At 38.0% G+C, this 20015-nt stretch overlaps 2 protein-coding genes across 2 annotated transcripts in view; one reads left to right on the top strand and one right to left on the bottom strand.

Moving 5' to 3' along the window:
- LOC127807524 (suppressor of mec-8 and unc-52 protein homolog 1) overlaps positions 1 to 13515 on the top strand; it is a 110255-nt gene extending 96740 nt beyond the window's left edge. The window contains exons 14-16 of the mRNA XM_052345432.1: positions 1397 to 1497; positions 12165 to 12216; positions 13153 to 13515. Of these exons, the coding sequence (XP_052201392.1) occupies positions 1397 to 1497; positions 12165 to 12216; positions 13153 to 13251 (252 nt within the window). The 3' untranslated portion in view covers positions 13252 to 13515. The remainder of the gene's footprint in view (positions 1 to 1396; positions 1498 to 12164; positions 12217 to 13152) is intronic.
- Positions 13516 to 13712: 197 nt separating this feature from the next.
- On the bottom strand, positions 13713 to 15725 carry LOC127807525 (7-deoxyloganetin glucosyltransferase-like). The gene is made up of 2 exons (XM_052345433.1): positions 15132 to 15725; positions 13713 to 14838 (listed from the first exon to the last, which is right to left on the bottom strand). The coding sequence occupies exons 1-2, from the start codon at positions 15643 to 15645 to the stop codon at positions 13943 to 13945; spliced, it is 1410 nt and encodes a 469-aa protein (XP_052201393.1). The 5' UTR covers positions 15646 to 15725; the 3' UTR covers positions 13713 to 13942.
- Positions 15726 to 20015: the final 4290 nt, after the last annotated feature.

The raw sequence follows: 20015 nt of genomic DNA, 5'->3' as shown, positions 1-20015 counted from the left end.
TTTTCTATTTTCAGTTCTAATTTTTACATATTCTGTTCAGTTATCATTTTAAGGGCATTCCTAGGGCACAACGTTCCCCAATTTGCAGAAGTCAAGGGAGGATTGTTTCTGTATGGAATTTCACCCTTAACTTTGCGAAGTTATTTTCACAACTCGAACTTTTGAACTTCCAATCGCAAAGGAGCAATTTTATCCTTGCTATCAAGGCTGTCTTTGTTTAGTTTGCATTTTCATTTTAAGAAGTAAAAACATGTTTGATAATTTTTGTTTGTTTTTAGTTTTGTTCTTAATTTTTTTTTTTCTTTTCCTCCTTCCCACTGTAGGTGGAGTCCTTGGACTCTGGTGACCATCAGTGGTGGTCGCCAAGCTCTGGAAATTTCTGGGGCTATTCTGGGAGTTGTCTGGTGACTCCTAGTGAGTGGATGGTGTCCTAGCAACTCCTCCAGCTAAGAAGGTTGAAAACAAAATAAAAAATGTGCAGATACTTTTTTACTTTGTTTTCAAAAATTTTCGGAACTTTTAAAAGAGAAAACAATCAGTCAAATGCCATCTCTTGTCTTTATTTGCAAGATAATGGAAATGAAAATAGAAAGAAAAAAGTGGAAGTTGTGTCAAGTGAGCCCTAAGTTATTAATTTCTTATTGAACATTTAAATGTAAAGAGTTTATATTATATCTTTGACAGGTGGACAATGGTTTTCTTAATTAATTATTTCACACGACTATGCAAACATAACATTGTAATCTTCTATATATTTTCGGAGAAATGCAGAACCTTGAGCTTCCTTTGGATTAATTTACCCTGGGTTACATGGACTGAAGTATCAGCTCTGGAAACAAGCCCTCTCCTCCCATTTTCCTAACTTGAGCTTGAATCAGGGTTGGGATGAGAGTGAGGTTTCTGGAGGATACTGTGGGGAGAGTCACCTTACAGGGAGTCATTTCCTAACTTGTTTGCTCTTGCCTTTGTCAAAGTGGTGTCTGCCAATGGTGGGTGCTTCTCCCTTTCTTTTGAGACTTGTGTGGTTGTTCATGTCTTAAAGGGAATATTTAAGACTGCCTTATCCATATTTGGCTTGATATGGCTTTTGAATGATGCCCTATAGACTGGATTCAGGATATATATATAGGTAATATTTTATTTCAGGACCTGACAGCAGCCAAAAGTGTCTTTAACATGGTTTGTACTTAAGAGTAAAATGATGGATTACAGAACCTCCCTACCTCCGTTTTCCTTTGTACCTGGAAAACATTATTAGTGGATAGCATTTGTTCTGATTAGATGGGCCTTGCCTTAAAGCAAATTATTGTGTTTCATATTTATCTGTGTTTTTGGTTTACGGACCATAAGAAAGTCTGTATGATTATGATTTATTTCTCTTATCTTTTTATTACAGGTCGTAAAGAGCTTCTCGTCTGGTAAAAGAGAAGGTGGCGATTTCGTTGCAGCTTGTGTATCACCCAAAGGGGAGTGGATTTACTGCATTGGTGAAGATAGGTATTGCCTTCAAAGGATTACTGTGCTTCAATCTCTGACAAACTACTGCACTTCTGTCTTTTTTATCGTTATTAATCAAGTTAGTGCCTGGCAAAAGCCATATTGCGGTATTATTTGGAGGAAGCAATTGCAGGACATAGATCCCATGTTATGTAAATTCTCTTGCAAGACAGTGTACCTAAAACACCACAAGTTAGTTATTTGTGAATATACCTAGTGGTTTCATCAAACCTTGACAAGCTGAGAATATCATATTAGAATTTGGAAAGGGTTCATGACATCAAGGGAGATGTGAAAAACACAGAGACTGAGTACTTATAACCTGCCAGCCAAAAAAGAAAAAAGAAGTGTACTTGGTAAGTTATAGCCTGCATTGAACCTACAAAAATTAAAAAAAAAAAAAATAATATAAGAAAGCAAGGGAAGATAATTTTAGTCAGCGGATCTATAACTACAACATAGTCGCTTTCATTCTCAGAATCTAGAGAACATTCATTCATGTTTTAGAACACAAACTTACAAGACGTTTGGTACACGGATTATTTTGTGATGGAACTAAGTTAAGGATGGAATAAATTAGTGATGGGATTAAATAAAGTGAGACCATGTTTGGTATGGGAGGCATTACTCGAGGTAATACTTGCCCCCTATTTGGTTTGAAGAAGGTGTAAATATGGGATTACCTTGAAAAATACCGTAATACCCCTCATTTATTAATTACAAAATTGAATCATAGCTTTCCTTGATTTTAGTAAAGGGGCATTTTCATCATTGGAGCTAGCGGGATTAATTTGTCCCATGGGGAGGGGTGGGACAAATTAATCCCTCCCCCATGGGACTAACTTGTCTCGAGGATTAACTAAGCCTAATCCTTGCGTTGCACCAAACAAGGGATAAGTCTTAGGGGTAGGATTAAGTAAGCCAATCCCCTCTACCAAGCATGCTGTTAGTATAATACATGCCACTATCATGTACCTATTGCTTGTATAGACGGTACACGTGAGGATAGTTATAGCAGATGTGGGGTTGTAATTAGAGAGAAGCTATATATAGTTGTACTTTCGTTTTGACGGGATTGGTGCGCTAGGATTAGTATATAAACAAACTAATCCCACCCATTGGAGGCATCTAGAAATTACAATTGAAGTATTTTGAATTCTCCCTTCAAATTCTCTCTCTCTCTCTCTATTCTTCTCTATTTCCCTCTTTGTTCTCCCTAATTCTCCCTAATTATATATATGCTAGATAGTGTTTTACATATGTATTAGGAAGATATGTTGTCCCGTGGCTGTACCTTGTACATTGGTGTGTGTGTGTGTGTGTATACCACATTGTGAATAACAAAACATAGAATACTTTTTCCTCTCAAAATACAACAGACTCCATTTGTTTCATCCTTGTTCCATTGGCCATGGCAATGAATTTCAATGATCTGATTGTCGCCCAAGAGCATTGCTCTGATACCAAACTATCAGCTCTCAGAGGATTTGACTAATAATTCTCAATCAATAGAAGGATCAAGAGAGAATTAGGGGGAAACGAGAAAGAATTTAGGGAGAGAAGAAGATAGAGACGAGGGAGGAAGAGATAATTAGAGAAAGAAATAAAAAATTCCAGAATATTTTCATATATTTCGTGAGAGGTGATCAACTGTATTTATAGTTGATCCTAACCTCCTCCATGTGTAGGTAACCGCTTACATATGTCCTAGGAATGTAAAATGCAACAACAAACTTAGTACAACGCCCTTATAGCATACTTTGCTAATATACTTGATAAAATATCCAGTGTTATTTGATTGATGGGCTGTTGGACCGGGCCAGGTGTGCTAATTGTGATGGGGCTGCTCATTTCTGTTAATTTATTTTTTTGATTTATCTTGTTGTTGTATTTTATCTTCTTAGTTAGTTTATTTTATCTTCTTAGGTAGTTTTTTATTAGATTTGTTTGTATTTAAGTTTGTTGTAACCTAATCCTACAAAGTAGGAATATAATCTCTAAAATCTAGGAGAATTCTTAAGGTATCTCTTGTATAAATATTTTTGCTCATATCAATAAAATTATATGAGAATACTGCTTCCCTTTCTCTTTTTTCTATATGGTATCAGAGCCTCATTAATAGGCTGGTATGGTAAACCCTAATGCCTTCATTGAACTATCGCTTCAATCTGTTCAAGTGCCTTCATTGCACCATCACTGTCGAAGTTAGAACACCACTGTCCGGCCACCGCCTACCAGCACCACCATCACCATTGGGTTCGCCTTCATCATATCGGTCGACCACCGGAGACCCGCCACTGTCAGAGTCCCCATGCATCGTCGCCAATTTGCCTCCGACCCCACATGCCAACGCGTGAAGGCACGTTCACTGACCTTTCACCTCCAACTACTCCAGTTTGTTCGTGCATTTCATTCGTGTTTGTGTTCGGGAGGGTTGTGACTGTGACACAGTAGCTTGTTCTCTTCATCATTCTTCCAGTGCCAAGTCTTCTAGTGCTGTGTGCTTATTAGTGTTGTTGTTGGTTTCTAGTAGTCCTTACCGTGCCTACAGGAAGCTTATCGATCTGGTAGCAACTCTCTGGGTCATCTGCTTCACCTCCGACGGACTCAAGCTCGCCTCAATAGTCGCACTTCAGTGGTCGTAGACCACCCTTCCTTCGTTGCCTTCTAGCCAAACCCTGCTACACAACCGCGATCTCTTGGAACTCCTACACCAGTCGCGACTTCCTGGCTCGCCTGCTGCCAAGCCTTATATTCTCGCCTCAAACGCCTCCCGACTTGGAAATTAGCAGCCTAGGGTGTCAGAACTCACCAGCAAAGAAGTCAGAGGAATCCGTCTTTTCAAACGGAATCCACGTACAGTTTCGAGTCGAAACTGCTTGCTCTCCTTTGATCGGAAATTAGCAGCCTATAATCATCGTCGGAACTCACCGATAATCACCGTCGGAACTCGAATCAAAACCACAGCCAAGGATGGACTGCTCTGATACCATTTGTCATGACCCTAGGATTTAGTTAGGGTCTTAGAAGGAATTGGAAGGAATTTGGGGAAGAACAAAGAAGAAATGAAGGGGGATATTGAACAGAATTAGGGAGAAAGTTAAGAGAAATGAGAGGGAGAATGGAGAGAAATTTAGTGAGGAAAATAGAGATTCATTATCAATTTCAGCATGTCCTCTCTCCACTTACAATTGGCCTTTTTATAGGCATAGCTAGATGAGCTAGATACTTAACTAATTTCTAACAATATCATAACAACACCCATGTGCTTCTAACAACTTGTAAAATATCCCTAACTAACTATTATACCCTATTACAATAATGTCCCTTTATTGCTCCTAGGGTCATGACATCTTGAGCCACCAATCATATGACCTTTGACATGAATGGCCTTAGCTCTTATACACCAGTGAACAAATCCGAGAAGATAACAGTAGTCAATGGAGAGGCTATCCCTATAGCTGGTCGTGGTAATATGAACCTCAACCCTTCATTACCTATTTCCCATGTTCTTCATGTGCCCAATCTTTCTAACAATTTGATATCTGTCCACCAATTAACCAAGGATCTGAATTGCTGTGTTGTGTTTTCACCTAACAAGTGTGAGTTTCAGGAACTGGATTCGGGGAAGAGGATTGGTGGGGTTGAGCTTTGGAATGGGCTGTACTACGTAAAGACTACACATTCTGCTATTGAGGGGGAGCAACCTGCCTCTACTTCCTATTTTTTCCAGCCTACCCAGCCTACATCTACCACTTCTACCACTTCCAGCAATAATTTCCAGCCTGTTCAGTCTACTTCTACAACTTCCATTAATATTTTATGGCTTCAGCACTACCGTTTAGGACATCCTTCTTTTAGTGTAATGCAATCCATGTTTCCAGCTTTATTTCAAAAACCTAGATATATCTAGTCTTCATTGTGATGTGTGTGAATTTTCTAAACACCAGTCTTTTATCCTTTGAGTAATAAATGATCCTCTATTCCATTCAACTTGATTCATTCGGATGTATGGGGATCATCTAGAATTCTCAATTTTTCTAGGGCTAGGTGGTTTATTACTTTTATTGATGATTGTACAAGAATGACATGGTTGTATCTCTTAAAGGATAAGGTAGCTGTGAGCTCTATCTTGCCTACATTCTATAAGATGATATCTACTCAATTTGGCATCAAAATTAAAAAATTCCGGACTGATAATGCCACGGACTACTTTCATCACTTGCATACTTTTTTCCAACAAAAATGAATCATTCATGAGTCGTCATGTGTTCATACCCCACAACAAAATGGAGTAGCAAAAAGGAAAATGAGGCATTTACTCGATGTCACTAGGGCTCTTCTACTTTATCATTTTGTTCCCAAGAATTTTTGGGGAGAAGCAGTGTTAACTACTGCCTACTTGATTAATCTTGTTCCTTATACTCTCCTTAATCATCAAAGTCTGGTTCAATGTTTGTCGTCCTATTTTCCTAAAGTGGTGTTTCATACTCCTCTTCCTCATAAGTGTTTGGTTGTATTGCCTTTGTTCATGTGTCCAAACATCTTAGGGGTAAGTTGGATCCTCGAGCTCTCAAATGTGTGCTCCTAGGTTACTCACCCACTCAAAAGGGCTATAAATGTTACCATCCAGCTACTAAGAAATTCTGTGTGTCCAAAGATGTTACATTTATTGAGAATCAATCATTTTTCTCTAAGTCTGGCGTTCAAGATAAACACACCCCTCATGGTGATACTAGTCTTGATCTATCAATTTTGAACACCTCATGAGCCTCAAATTCATGATCCATCTATTTTGTCCATAGATGATCAAAAGCAACAGGTTCCTCAAAACCAACAGCCTTCAACAATGCTACCCTCCTCTCCAGTTCAATTCAAGGGATCTCCTTATGTCTTAAAGAGACGGACACAACAGCTCATTTCAGAGTCTCCAGTGGCACCAACACCACCTCCAAATCAAGGTACTGAGGTCACTTGCCCCTCACCTACTTCATTGCCTCTTACTAATGACTTGGACCTGCCTATTTCGCTTAGAAAAGGAATCTGAAGTTGCACTCAACATCTCTTGACAAACTACCTATCTTACCATCATTTGTCCTCTAAACATAAGGGATTCCTAACCTCCTTGGATACTATTCCTATCCCTAAGACAATTAGTGAGGCTTTCAAAGATAAAAATTGGATTCAAGCAATTCAGGAGGAGATGCAGGCCTTGGAAAAGAATCATACGTGGGACATTGTTACTAGACCAAAGGGAGTCGAGGTTGTAGGCTATCGATGGGTCTTTAACCTAAAATATAATGCAGATGGAACCCTAGAGAGATATAAAAGAAGGTTAGTTGCTAAAGGTTATGCTCAGACTTATGGCATTGATTATCTTGAAACATTTGTACTTGTGGCAAAGATGGCAACTGTGCGAATCCTATTGGCTCTAGCAGCACACTATAGCTAGAAGTTACAGCAATTTGATGTCAAGAATGCTTTCTTGCATGGAGATCTAGAAGATGAGGTATTTATGGAGCCACCACCTAGATTTGATAATGGGTTTTCAAGAAAGGTATGCAAACTAAAGAAAGCCCTTTATGGGCTTGAACAATCACCGAGGGCATGGTTTGATCATTTTTCTAAAGCTATAGGGCACATGGGCTATCGTCAGAGTAGGGGTGATCATACACTTTTCTTGAAACACTCAAGTACTAGAAGAGTGACAGCTGTTTTAGTATATGTTGATGACATCATAGTCACCGGGGATAATCTTGAAGAAAATGCACAACTTAAAGAAAATTTGTCACGGGAATTTGAGATCAAGGATCTTGGGGTCTTAAACTATTTTTGGGGATTGAAGTGGCCTACTCAAAGGCTGAGATTTTTTTGTCACAAAGAAAGTACATTCTGGACCTATTATAGGAAATAGGGTTATTGGGTAGCAAATGAGCAAGTACACTAGTGGATTTCAATAGCAAACCGATGGCTAGTTCTGATTGTACACTAGTGGATAAAGGCAGATATCAGATATTGGTTGGGAGGTTGATTTACTTATCTCATACTAAACTGGATATTGCATTTGCAGTCAGTTTGATTAGTCAATTTATGCATAATCCCACAAAAAAACTTATGTAAGCTGTGAGACGAATTTTATGTTATCTGAAGGCTACTCCTGGTAAGGGAATTTTGTTTAAATCAGGTTTTGAATTAGATGTTACCGAATATACTGATGCTGACTATGGAGGATCTATGGTTGATAGACATTCCACAACGGGTTATTGTGTGTTTCTTAGGGGAAACATAGTACATGGAGGAGTAAGAAATAGGGAGTCGTGGAAAGATCTAGTGCTAAGACTGAGTTCAGGGCACTAGCACTAGATCTCTGTGAATTGTTGTGGTTGAAGATTATTTTGGAAGACCTATGGATTTCTCATCATGGGCCGATCAAATTATGTTGTGATAATAAGTCAGCCATAAGTATAGCACATAATCTTGTGCAACATGATCGAACCAAACATGTGGAGATAGATCGACATTTTATCAAAGAAAAGTTAGAAAATGGGTTAATTTGCATTCCCTATGTACCATCTGAACAACAGCTAACTGATCTTTTAACAAAGGGGTTGCCTATTAAGCGGTTTGAAGATTTTCTATGCAAGTTGGGAATGGCTGATACCCATTCACCAGCTTGAGGGGGAGTGATAAAATATCTAGTGTTATTTGATTGATGGGCTGCTGGGCCGGACCATGTGTGCTGATTGTGATGGGGCTACTCGTTTCTGTTAATTTATCTTTTTGATTTATCTTGTTGTATTTTATCTTCTTAGATAGTTTTTTATTAGATTTGTTTGTATTTAAGTTTGTTGTAACTTAGTCCTACAAAGTAGTAATAATTACTAAAATCTAGGAGAATTCTTAAGATATCTCTTGTATAAATATTTTTGCTCATATTAATAAAATTATATGAGAATACCGCTTCCCTTTCTCTTTTTTCTACATTATTTTTACCCTCTATTACATTCTAATAGAGAGAATTAGAGAAAGAAATCAGAAATTCCATAATATTTTTGTATATTCTGGATCAGCTGTATTTATAGCTGTGATCCTAACCTCCCCCATGTGCTGGTAACCCCTTACATGTGCTAGGAATGTACAAGCTGCCAATGCAGCAACAAACTTAGTACAACCCCCTTATAGCATACTTTGTTAATATACTACTTTTACCCTCTATTACATTCTAATTACAGTATCCTCCCCCCTACTTGCTAGTACATGACACATGGGGCCCCAATCACCCAAATGCTGATAAAGTGGTCCAATCCCCACCTGGACAATAATACGTGGGAATACCATGCTCGACCTACTCAGACAATTCCCTCAAGTTGCCAGCCTTATTAGCATTTCTTGAGGACGAGAAATTTTTTGAGGGGGTAGTTGTCATGTATAAACGGTACACGTGAGGGTTGTTATAGCTGATGTGGGGTTGTACTTAGAGAGAAGCTATATGCAGTTGTACTTCTGTTTTGGCGGGATTGGTGCGCTGGGATTAGTGTATAAACAAACTGATCGCACCCATTGGAGGCATCCAGAAATTACAATTGAAGTATTCTGAATTCTCCCTCCAAATTCTCTCTCTCTCTCTCAATTCTTCTCTATTTCCCTCTCTGTTCTCCCTAATTCTCCCTAAACTCTCTATTGGATTCTCACCGAACTCGGTGCAAATTGTCGGACGCCAGATCTGACAGACACCGTATTGATGCAGAAAGATTATCAAAGAGTTCCTTATTTCTTTAGTATGCTACAATATTTTGTATAAAAGCAAATTTGAACCTGAACAAAAGAAATAAATAGATAGGAAATGCCTGGATGATTTGGTCATTTTATATCATTCTATGAAGACTAGAGAAAGTTCAAGTTATTTGAAAGTGGTGGAGTTACTGAGAAGCTATTCAAGGGACGAAGGAATAGAGGAAATGTACATGGGACCTCAAAAGTGATATGATGATTGCTTGGAAGGTTCTTTCTCTTTAAGTTTTCTTTCTTTGCCTGGTTGATTTGGTCCTTTATAACCTTCCCTAAGTTTCTGCTTAGAAGAATCACAAGAAAAATGAAAGGAAAGTTCTAGAAATTGGTTTTTTCTGGTTGAAAGGAGATGTCACAAATCAATCACCTTTCTAGTTCATCTTCATTGCATTTGATGAATAAAGTAGCTTAATGTTTTGTGTACTTCTGTCACCCTAAATAACATGACCTGACCCAAGTGGATCTATGGACTCATTTTTGTCACCCTTGCCCAGCAACTACAGAACTTATACCTGTATTATTGATGTGTGAACTTAGTAAATAAATTTATCCAGCAGAACTATATTTCTTGGGATTATCGCCTTTGCGTGGTCCCCTACCGTTTATGCCCTCGATTTCGACAGAGAAGGTAAATCCCAGGTGGAGGCTTTGCCTCATTGTGCAAGGTAAGGAGTCGAACCCATGACCTACTGTTACGAATCCCAGTTTATCATGGTCCAACCACTTGATCTGTACCCGAGGAGCATAGAACTATATTTCTCATTGTATAATCCAATGCATTTTCCTTATGGAATTCCCAAACTCTTCTTTCTGTTATCATCCTCTTAGCGCAATCTCTAACCATAAGAAGCATTCCTTTAGATTGAAGCTATCCTACTTGTTGAACTTCTTGCCCTTGTAGCTGTTCTTGCTAGTTGATGGCTTGTTCTTGCTCTCATGGGTCCCTGGAGCTAGCCCTTCTGTCATCTATCATTGTAAAAATCCTACTCTGAATGATGCTATAGGATTCCTTAGGATTGGAGTGGTTCACCAATGATTCAACAATATCAATGGCAGAATCAAGGTCTTATATTCAGTATCGCCTTAGCTCCTGTTGTCCCCATTGGTACAACAGATCCATCAAGTTGAGGAGCAACTTGGTCAAGGTCATGGTCAAAAGCCTAAGTCTATAAATGGTGGAAAATTGGATCTCAATTGCTCCTCTCACTAACTCTTCATCTCTCTATTATTTTGCTCTCTAACTTTATCTCTTTTACATCTCGTTGTCAATATTTTTATAGTTTATTATTACAATTTTACACTTTCACATAATATGTTTTTGTCAACATTTTAGTTAAGATATGTTGTCTTCAAAAATTAATTGAATTTTTAATTTTACAAAATTAACTGTATTTTAGTTTTTTTTTTTTTTCCCAAGAAAAGAGTTCGTGTTTGGCACCTTATTATTGAACATATAAATTTTTTATGGATTTTATAAAATTTTTGTATTATTGAAAAACAAAAAAATGCTGGACAGGTAGGTTGGCTTGCAGGTTTGTTCAGCCCGGCCCAGCCCATCTGGGCCTGGCCTTATGGGCTCTCCTGCTCTGTGTAACCTGGCCCAGTCCATTATATTTTTTGTCAATTACACTTGTATTACTGTATTAAAAGGCATATTGTAGTCTGTTTGCCATTGAAGAGGGAAAACAAATAAACAAGAATTTTTCCCGGCTCTGTCCTCCTTTCTAGCAAAAAGAAAAGGAGGGGGGGGGGGGGGGGTGAATTCATTGACCAAGTGAGGAAAATATCCAAAATGTCCTTGTTTTAGTTTTCACAATTAATGTGATGTTAAAGTCAATGTGGAGACATTTTACATTTTCCTTACTCGACCCATTTAAAATATCATTATTCGTTAAATGAAGTTGGAATGGATGACTACGTTAAGAACAAAAATAGCTGGGTGGCAATCACAAAAGAGAAGGAAAGTGAAAGTCCTCACGTTTCGAAATGGTTAATTGATGATGAATCAATAGAAGATGGCCGCCTCCTACTTGGTGCACCTGTCAATTTCGCATTCCTTTCCCTCAAATCTCTATATATAAAAGCACTGAGTAATAAAAGCCAACCACCAGTTCTGAATCCTCATTGCTAATGGAATCCAAATTATCTCTAGATTGATCAAAAGCTCCTTTCAATTGACTAGAATCTGTTACTTGAACAAAACCAGATTTTGTGGAATCATATTAAATATTTGATGATACATTCCACACATCTAATTGATGTAGATTCTAAAGCTATGATCCTTGGCTGAGTTGACATGCTGAAGGAAGTGCATGTTGAGATCATTTGTTTAATCTGGAAATCTATATATACACCATAATAATGGTATTTCCAAGAGTACATATGAATATGATTCTCTTTCTTCTTTTTTCCATTTACTGAGTAGCATCCATGCCATATCCATTATTCTATGCAGAGTGAACAACGAACTATAAATGAGTTCTACTTGCCTATTCTCTTATTGTTTATTTGAATGCTTTCGTGATTTTCAGTTAAATTATTAACCGTCATCTCGTCCAAAATCTGAAGTTGCTAGAGAGGTGGTAAATCTTTTATTTTATGTTCATAACAATCCCCTCTCATGTATAGCTAGGATCTCGGGCACACAAATATTATTATTAGATAGGTGGTGAGGTTTGAATATGAGATCTTTTTGCTCTAATGACAAGTTGAACCAGTAATCATCATTTCATCTTAAACCTGTAAAAGCCTAAGCTGTGGAAAGAGGGGTAGATCCCATATATTTTATATCGAGAATCATGTTGCTGCTATGTCATTTCAAATTATATACTCGTATTTACGGTTATGCTTTTAACTGAAAACTTGCAAACTTGATGCAGAAATATATACTGCTTCAGCCACCAATCTGGTAAACTGGAGTACTTAATGAAGGTAAGCTTTTACTTCATGTCATTTTCCTTACTTTTCCCTAATTTTTACTTTTTTTTTCTTTCTTTGGGGGAAGGGGATGAAATTACAGTGTAATGTGATGTTATAGTAGGCTGTGGTTTGGGATTGTTCTATGGATTTGATTAAGAGAGTGAGATGGATGGTGGGAGTAGTGTTGGCAGTCACATGTTGCGTGATTTATCTCTAGTAACTACGTTCTGTGAGAGAGAGAGAGAGAGAGAGGGCAGTTTTTTTTTTCTAATGTTTCTGTATTTATTTTTTTGCCCGGTTAATATCTTATAGGGGCAAGTTACAAAATTAAATTAATTTATAATAGTTTGACTTTAAGATACCAACAGGTTACTAATGAAATTTTAATGCAACTCTATTACAAGTTTCATGAACAAAAGCTATGCGGTCTAATTTTCTAGAACTTAATAATGAGTAAAAACAAGAACAATATATCAGGGCTTAATTCCGTCATCACATGGAGTCAGCTATATGAACTCTATCTCACCAATCATGTCCATCTATGGTATATTACTGTAAAGCTCTTATAACTCATCATATCTACCAACCAAGTATTTGTTGATCTTCCTCTACCTCTTTCGCTAAAAAATTGTTTCATTCCATCCACTCTTGTCAAAGAGGGATTCTGCTAGTATTCTTCTCACTAATAAAACTATTTTTGCTTTATCCCTTGTCTTATCTTCAATAAGTGTACTCTGTATATTTATTTATATACAAAAGTTGTGCAATGTAACCGGGGGGCAGGGGAAGTTTTATGTATTTATCTTTAATGAATTAGTTACTAAGCAAAGAAAAAAAGGATTAGGAAGTTGAGATTTGATAAATATTGAATTTACAGATGTGATATTTATATCAGGTCTCAGGTTTTGGCACAAGTGAGTCGGCCCATAATATTTTCTAATTTGGCAGGTACACGAGAAGGATGTAATTGGGATCACTCACCATCCACACAGAAACCTTGTTGCTACATACAGTGAAGACTGCACGATGAAATTGTGGAAGCCTTGAAAAGCCCTTTTCAACTGTGGTGTAACCTTCTATAGTCTTTAGATTTGCTCAGAGACCCCCAGTGTATGTTGTATTTAGGTAAACAAAAAATATTTATTTAGATTCTTGTTGCCCACCCCCCATTCCCCAAAACTTACTCTTGGGAGATCTTTATTTTTGTCAAAATTTTCTATTTGTCTTTTCGTCGGTTCGTTTTGGTGTGAATTCATGATCTACTTAGATACGTGCTTTTGTGGCCCCTCTAATAGCAGGAATTTTTGGACATCCTTTCTAACCTTTCTTAAGTATGGTGATTAATTCATTCCATACTTATTGCAGGTGTGAGTGATTCTATGAATCTATGATTAGTACACAATATTTCTAGATATTTGGTATCCCTTTCTTTCTTTGGAAAACACGAACTGTACCTCATTTCCATCTATGATTATATTTTTCATAAGATTCTTCTTGAAGATGTGTTTACCTTCCATTGATTCTCCAAACAAGAGCCTTGTTTTGTGTGATATTTGTTTATTCATTCTGCTTGGTCACGAGGAGTCAAAAACTCTTATAGGAAGATGAATACAGTTCTCAAAACACATCTCATGCAATCACATGGTAACAAAATTGACACCCACCCAATAACGAAATGCCGTCAAGTTGTGGCATAAATGATAAGCCCCACTTGTTAAGAGGGATGGAAGCATATTGATCAGCCCAACAATGCCTCAACCAGTTTCTTCAAATTCATGGATGAGGATCCACTGTTACCACTTGTGGCCTCTTCTGCCAGTTTCTTCCACTCCACAGCCCTTTGCTTCAACTTTTCTCCCCTCTCCATTACCTCCCTTACAAGCTTCTCCACTGCATCTCTCTCAATGCCATTACCCATTTCCATCCCAATCCCCCACTTTCTGCAACTATACCTACAGTTTATTGGTTGGTCACAATGACATGGCCAGCAAATCATCGGCATGCCGGCAGATATGCTCTCAACCGTGGAGTTCCAGCCGCAATGCGTGATGAAAACCCGGACCGAGGGGTGGTCGAGAACTTGCTCCTGTGGACACCAAGAAACTATGAACCCCCTCCCTTCAATTGTCTCCAGCAGTTCAGGAGGCAGCCTTGCAGACCTGCCCTTGACAAGGTCAGGCCTGATTACCCACAAGAAAGGGTAGTTACTGTTGCAAATGCCCCAAGCAAACTCCAGCAGCTGCTGTTGTGTCATTGTCACTCGGCTGCCAAAGCTGATGTAGACAACTGAATTGGGTTCCTTGGAGTGGAGCCATTGCAGGCACTGGGCCTCTTCTTTCCAGATGCTGCTGGAACCAATGACAGATTCTGGGTGTTCTCCACCACTGGAGGTGGAGTTGAGGAGCATTTGGAGAGGGCCGATTGCATAAACAGAAGGGTACATAGAGGAGATTGCATCCAGGAGATCTTGCTCTAGAGTGTTGAAGCTATTGAAAATGATGCCTGAAGCTTTGAAGGCTTGGGCTGCCTCTCTCATGGGGCTCAGACCGTTTGGTGCATGAACTAGTGGAAGATCCCTCACCCGCACATCTTTCAGTCCTGGTATCCACTCCACAATGGAATCTAACTGTCCCTCTGCGAAACCCCCAAAAATATATATTAAGTTTTTTATCAGTAGATCCAAAAGTTATATACCCTCAAGGACTGAACTAGTGTGGTTATAAGAGATTAAGGTTTAAATCTCTTCAAAACTGAGCTCATATGTAAATTTCTACACACTTAAATGGTGTTTACAATTTGTGGGCTACTGTGCATGTCTAATAAATTTATTTAGTGTACGCTCAAAGAGCAAGCCACCAATAGTTTCTTCTTTCATCAGCATTAATTCATGTCCAAGAACATAGACTAGTAATTGAAATATTATTTACCCGGGACTGGAACAAGTTCCTTTTCTTTGAGAAGGTGGTGGTACTTCAAGGCCATGAAAGCGCAGACACTAGTCGGCCAAAGGAGCATGCCAGGGACCCCAATTTGCTCGGCAATTGTGATGGTGAAGGGCATCATGCCGTCAGCTATGATACAAGTCACCGGCGGGCAGCTGATGTCTCCATGGCGGCTGCCGAGCCTCGCGACGAGGCTTCGCAGCGGATCCAAGAAGTTGCTATGGCAGGCCTCGGAGAGCAGATAGCCATCCTGTGAAGAGTCATCACTGCATGGCGGGAGGCCATCAGGGAAGGATTCAAATCTGAAGTCAGCGAAACAAGTGATAGAAGCAGCTTTGAGAAGGCGGTCGTGGATGAAGTCAGTGTTCACGAAGGTTATGTAAAAGCCAAGAGAGTGGAGAAGCTGTGCTAGTTTCAGCATTGGCTTTACATGGCCCTGTAATGGGTATGGGATGCAAACGGCATGAGGCTTACTGTCTGTAGTTGTTGTAGAAGCCATCTCACCCTTTCCTTTCCTTTCCTTTCCTTTCCTTTCTAGTGCAGCCTACCCATCAAACTTTTATAGCCATTCTGGTATTTGACCATGTAATTTGGGGAAGGGCAGTGATATATTATTTATTGTCTGGTCTCTCCATTGACAAAATTATAATTTTACTCTCTTATATTAAGATTGAGAAATTAATGTTTGATATGACAAAAATATCGTTTGGCCTAACTAGACAATCAAATAACTCTTTTATCATTATTGGTCCGAGAATTGTGGTCCAGGTTGCAGTTTTTGTGACGTTATGTTCCCAAAGGTGACATCATTAAGAAGAAAAAAGAATTATACATGAGATCAATGAGTTGTGACGGCTGTATAGGATTGGTTAATGGGAGGGGCAAAGTCAAACAAATTTTAAATAAATAAATAAAATAAATGTAGGAATAAGTGACTAGAACCAATAATTGCAGATAAGGAATCAAGATCAAATGGGACTCTTCCTCTTCTTGTTGGGCTGCAAACAAAAATAATAAAATGGATAATTTTGAATTTTACTCTACTCCTTCTAACTCATTCTTGGTAAACTATTCAATATAACTATATATAATATCATAACAGAACTTTATAACTTAATAATTACTATATTATCATGTATTTAAAAAAAATTATTCTATTTTAAATTTTAAAGTTATCAAAGTCAGCAATGGTCATTATTTATAGTTTAATTACATGTCAAAGCATTACCATACATTGAATATTTTGTCTTTTTATTAATGGCGTTGTATTTTTCAATTGCATGATTAGAGTTGTGGTCATAGTCAAAGGGTGTTGAGACATTGCCATGGCACACGAGTGGTAATATCTTCGTTAAAGTAAAGGAGGATTCAACACTGGCAACTGGGTTTGGGAACATTGATTTGTTTTAATAAGGCATCGTCTAGAAATAGAATAGGCTGTGGTGGTCAATGCCTTGTGACTAAAATCCAATCTTCTTCAACCCCAATGATTCATTTGTTTTTTGAAAAATGCTATTGGTACATCATTGTGTACACTTTGGACTACACAATGATATACTAATGTCTAAAATGTCCTCACCCAAGATGATGAGGCGCAGTGAGGCGAGAGATATTTATGTCATTTATGTACCTTGTGTAGTCCAAGATATACATAAATGATATACAAATAGCATGATCCTTATTTTTTTAAGGCAGCAATATGCCGTTCTTTTGTGTTTGTGGAATTTGAACCTAACTTTAATTCTCGATTGGTAAATAAGCCATCCTTTCTCTCTGAATACTGTCACTGACGCCGCATAGCCCTGGTTGGGCACCATTTCTCTTGAACTCTAAAGGCACCTGCACAATCACACACCCGACCTTGAGCCCTCATTTCTCTCTAAACACTGTCATCGGTGTCGCATAGCCCTAAGCCCTCTTTCTCTCTAAACTTCGAAGGGCTCTTTCACTATGTCGCCATCATCTTCACTTTTTCGTCATCGTTTTCACTCCTTTGCCTCAATTGTTGTTGTCGTCACTCTTTCACCTCTGTCACCATCATCTCCACTCATTCAAGCAAGATAGATCTCTTAGTCTTAAGCCTTCCTTCTCCCCTCTGTTTTTTTTTCCTTTTTTTTGTCTTATCTTCTCTTTATCTTTAGTTTGAAAGGACACTGCAACTCCCTCAAAAGCTCTTCCTCATAACAAACTAAAGTTAGAACAAAAAGGGCACATAACCAAACCACTCCCTTACCTCCACCTGCATCCAAACCTGAAAAATTTTGAAATGACTAACACAAAACACTATTTTTTGATGTCCTATCTAGAGGTTTTGTTCATGGTAGGAACTTCAATTGGTCAAGACTTGCATCCATAAACTTTGGTAACAATCTTAGAAAATGGATCGCAAACATGGGATGGTTTGTCCTTTCCAATCTAAACATCCCTTGTTACCTTGAGCCAATAGCTGAGTTATACTCAAGCCTTCCCAAAAGTTCAACTGAAAATAAACAGGAAGATCACTCAATTGATGATGTTAGATTTAGGTTTCAAGGACAAAACTACATATACACTTCATCACAACTTTGCAACACTTTCTCCTTGTCTGATTGTAAAACACTTTTAGATGATATTAACTATGACTTAGATGAACTTTGGCAATTCTTCACTAGAAAATCTAAACCTTTCTCTCCTGCCAACTATCCTGGATCCCATGAATTCATTGACCCTGAACATAGGGTTTTACATAATTTCATTGCCACATCCATCAACATCCAGAGCGGCTCCTTCCATTTTATCACCTCTAATGACTTGATCATCATGTGATGTGCATTAAAGAATTTCCACTTCAACCTCCTAACCTTTATCTTTAACAAAATGTACCAGTTTATCATTAACAAATTAGAAGGCAAAGTCCCATATGGCATGATTGTTTACCATATTCTAAGCAAAACTGAAGGCTCCCTCCAAAATGAGAGGCCAATCCCACACTCCTTTCGATACTTACTCAAAACACATTCCCACTTAGAGTATACTTGAATAACCTAGAGTAATATCAAGTAACACAGAGTGAGTTTACTCAAGGTTTAAGAAGACTTGTACACAAGTGTTGGTGCCAAAGAGTGGAAAATTTGCCCAAATTGCAAAAGAAGACTTATGGCTTATGTAATGCATCATAGCTAAGATAAGACCCAATTTGTGTTTATTGATGGTTAATCGAATTATTAGGGAGTTCTCTAGCAAAATAAGGTCATTTACCTTATGGAATGGTAGCAAGTGATATCATCGAAAGCAAGGTTCATGTTAGGAATTGTTAGGTAAGTTCACATCAATCCTACCCAACATCTTAATGCGGCCACTACCATGAGGATAGGATTCAAGGAAAATGAAGAGGGAGAATGGATTCAAAAGTAGGAAAAGGAAGTTAGTTGATGATGAAGACCATGAGGATGAGTAGTTTGCTTCTCAACCCACCCCTGGACCCTCATCTTCACTACCTAGAAAGGAAGCACCGCCAAGGGATGATGATCTTGCGGACCTCAAAAGTAAGATAAGCACCACTCGCGCACATCAAGATAGGATGTTGTCTCAACTTGCCCAACTTATTCCTCTTGTCCACTCGATCTTTGCTCATCTACCTTCCTTTGATTCATCTCCATCTCCTCATGATCCTTAGATTTCTATTTTATTTTGTATCCGATGTTGTTCACATTTGATACTTTTATGTATATTTTTCTAGTTGCTTTTGAATGTATTTTGATGAAATGTATTGGATGAACATTATCTTTTGATGAAATGGATGCTTTTGATATGAATTATCTTGGCATGTGCTTATTATGTTGTTTTGCAATTCATCTCATTGTTATATATACCCCATAATGTTAATGTGTACCTATCTTGGTTTAAGGAGGAGTAGTTCATCCCAAAAAGGAAAGTATATCCTTTCTCATTTCTCTCATGATTGTTCCAAATGTGCTTATTTTGTCAAACTTTGTTGTTCTCCCAAATGATTTCCAAAACACCTTTTTTTTAGTTTATGACGAAAAGGGGACGGAGTAATGTTATGCTTTCAAAAATAAGTTCTGTCATCATAAAAAATGGGAGATTATTGTTTTGCTTTTGATAAAATGTTTTGATGATGAAAAACTTCTATGGAATTTGAAAATGATTAGTGAGATTAACTTATAAATTATCTAAAATGGTTTTGATAATCTTGTTGTTCAAAGCTGTATATATTTTATTGATGCCAAAGGATAAAAATCCTAAATGTCCTTTCAATATAAAATCCTTTGTGGAAAATATTTTATCTTGGAAAATAACATTATAGCATCAAAGAAAAGTTATTTTGAAATCAAATGAATTGTAGTATAAAATGTGCCAAAATTATTTCAAAAATCATACACATCTTCTAAAAATATAAGGCAAAACTATCGACCGTGTTTTTTTTATTTTTTTTTTTAACGTAGGAATCGAGGAGTCCCGCCTAACAGCACCTTTGGCACGAGTGTTATCCTCCCTACAGGCAACCGACCATGCGAGCCCACAGTCGAGCCGAGTAAATTTGGGTCGAGAACCCGTGGCTCGTGGCCTTTCATGTAGTGCAACGACACAGTGTCGCACTGCCCAGGGATCGAACACGCAACTTAACAGTCTTCAACACCTAGATCTCGTGCGGACAACCACTCAAGCTACCCCGAGGGGTTTGTCGACCATGTTAAGGTAATGTTTACCATTTTGTGTCTTAGTTTATGGGCTATTTGATCAAGTAAAAAATATTGACTTTGTTTTTAAAAGTGTTAACTGTTTTCATGTAAACTGTCAACGGGGACTTTTCATGCTCTTGGTTGCTTGTATGTGTGTTCAAATTAGGTCGACATTGATAGTATATCG

The sequence above is a fragment of the Diospyros lotus genome, chromosome 8, assembly GCF_014633365.1.
Source record: "Diospyros lotus cultivar Yz01 chromosome 8, ASM1463336v1, whole genome shotgun sequence".
Classification (NCBI taxonomy): Eukaryota; Viridiplantae; Streptophyta; class Magnoliopsida; order Ericales; family Ebenaceae; genus Diospyros; species Diospyros lotus.
Note: the sequence above shows the minus strand (reverse complement) of the source record. Positions and strands in the feature narration are given on the sequence as shown.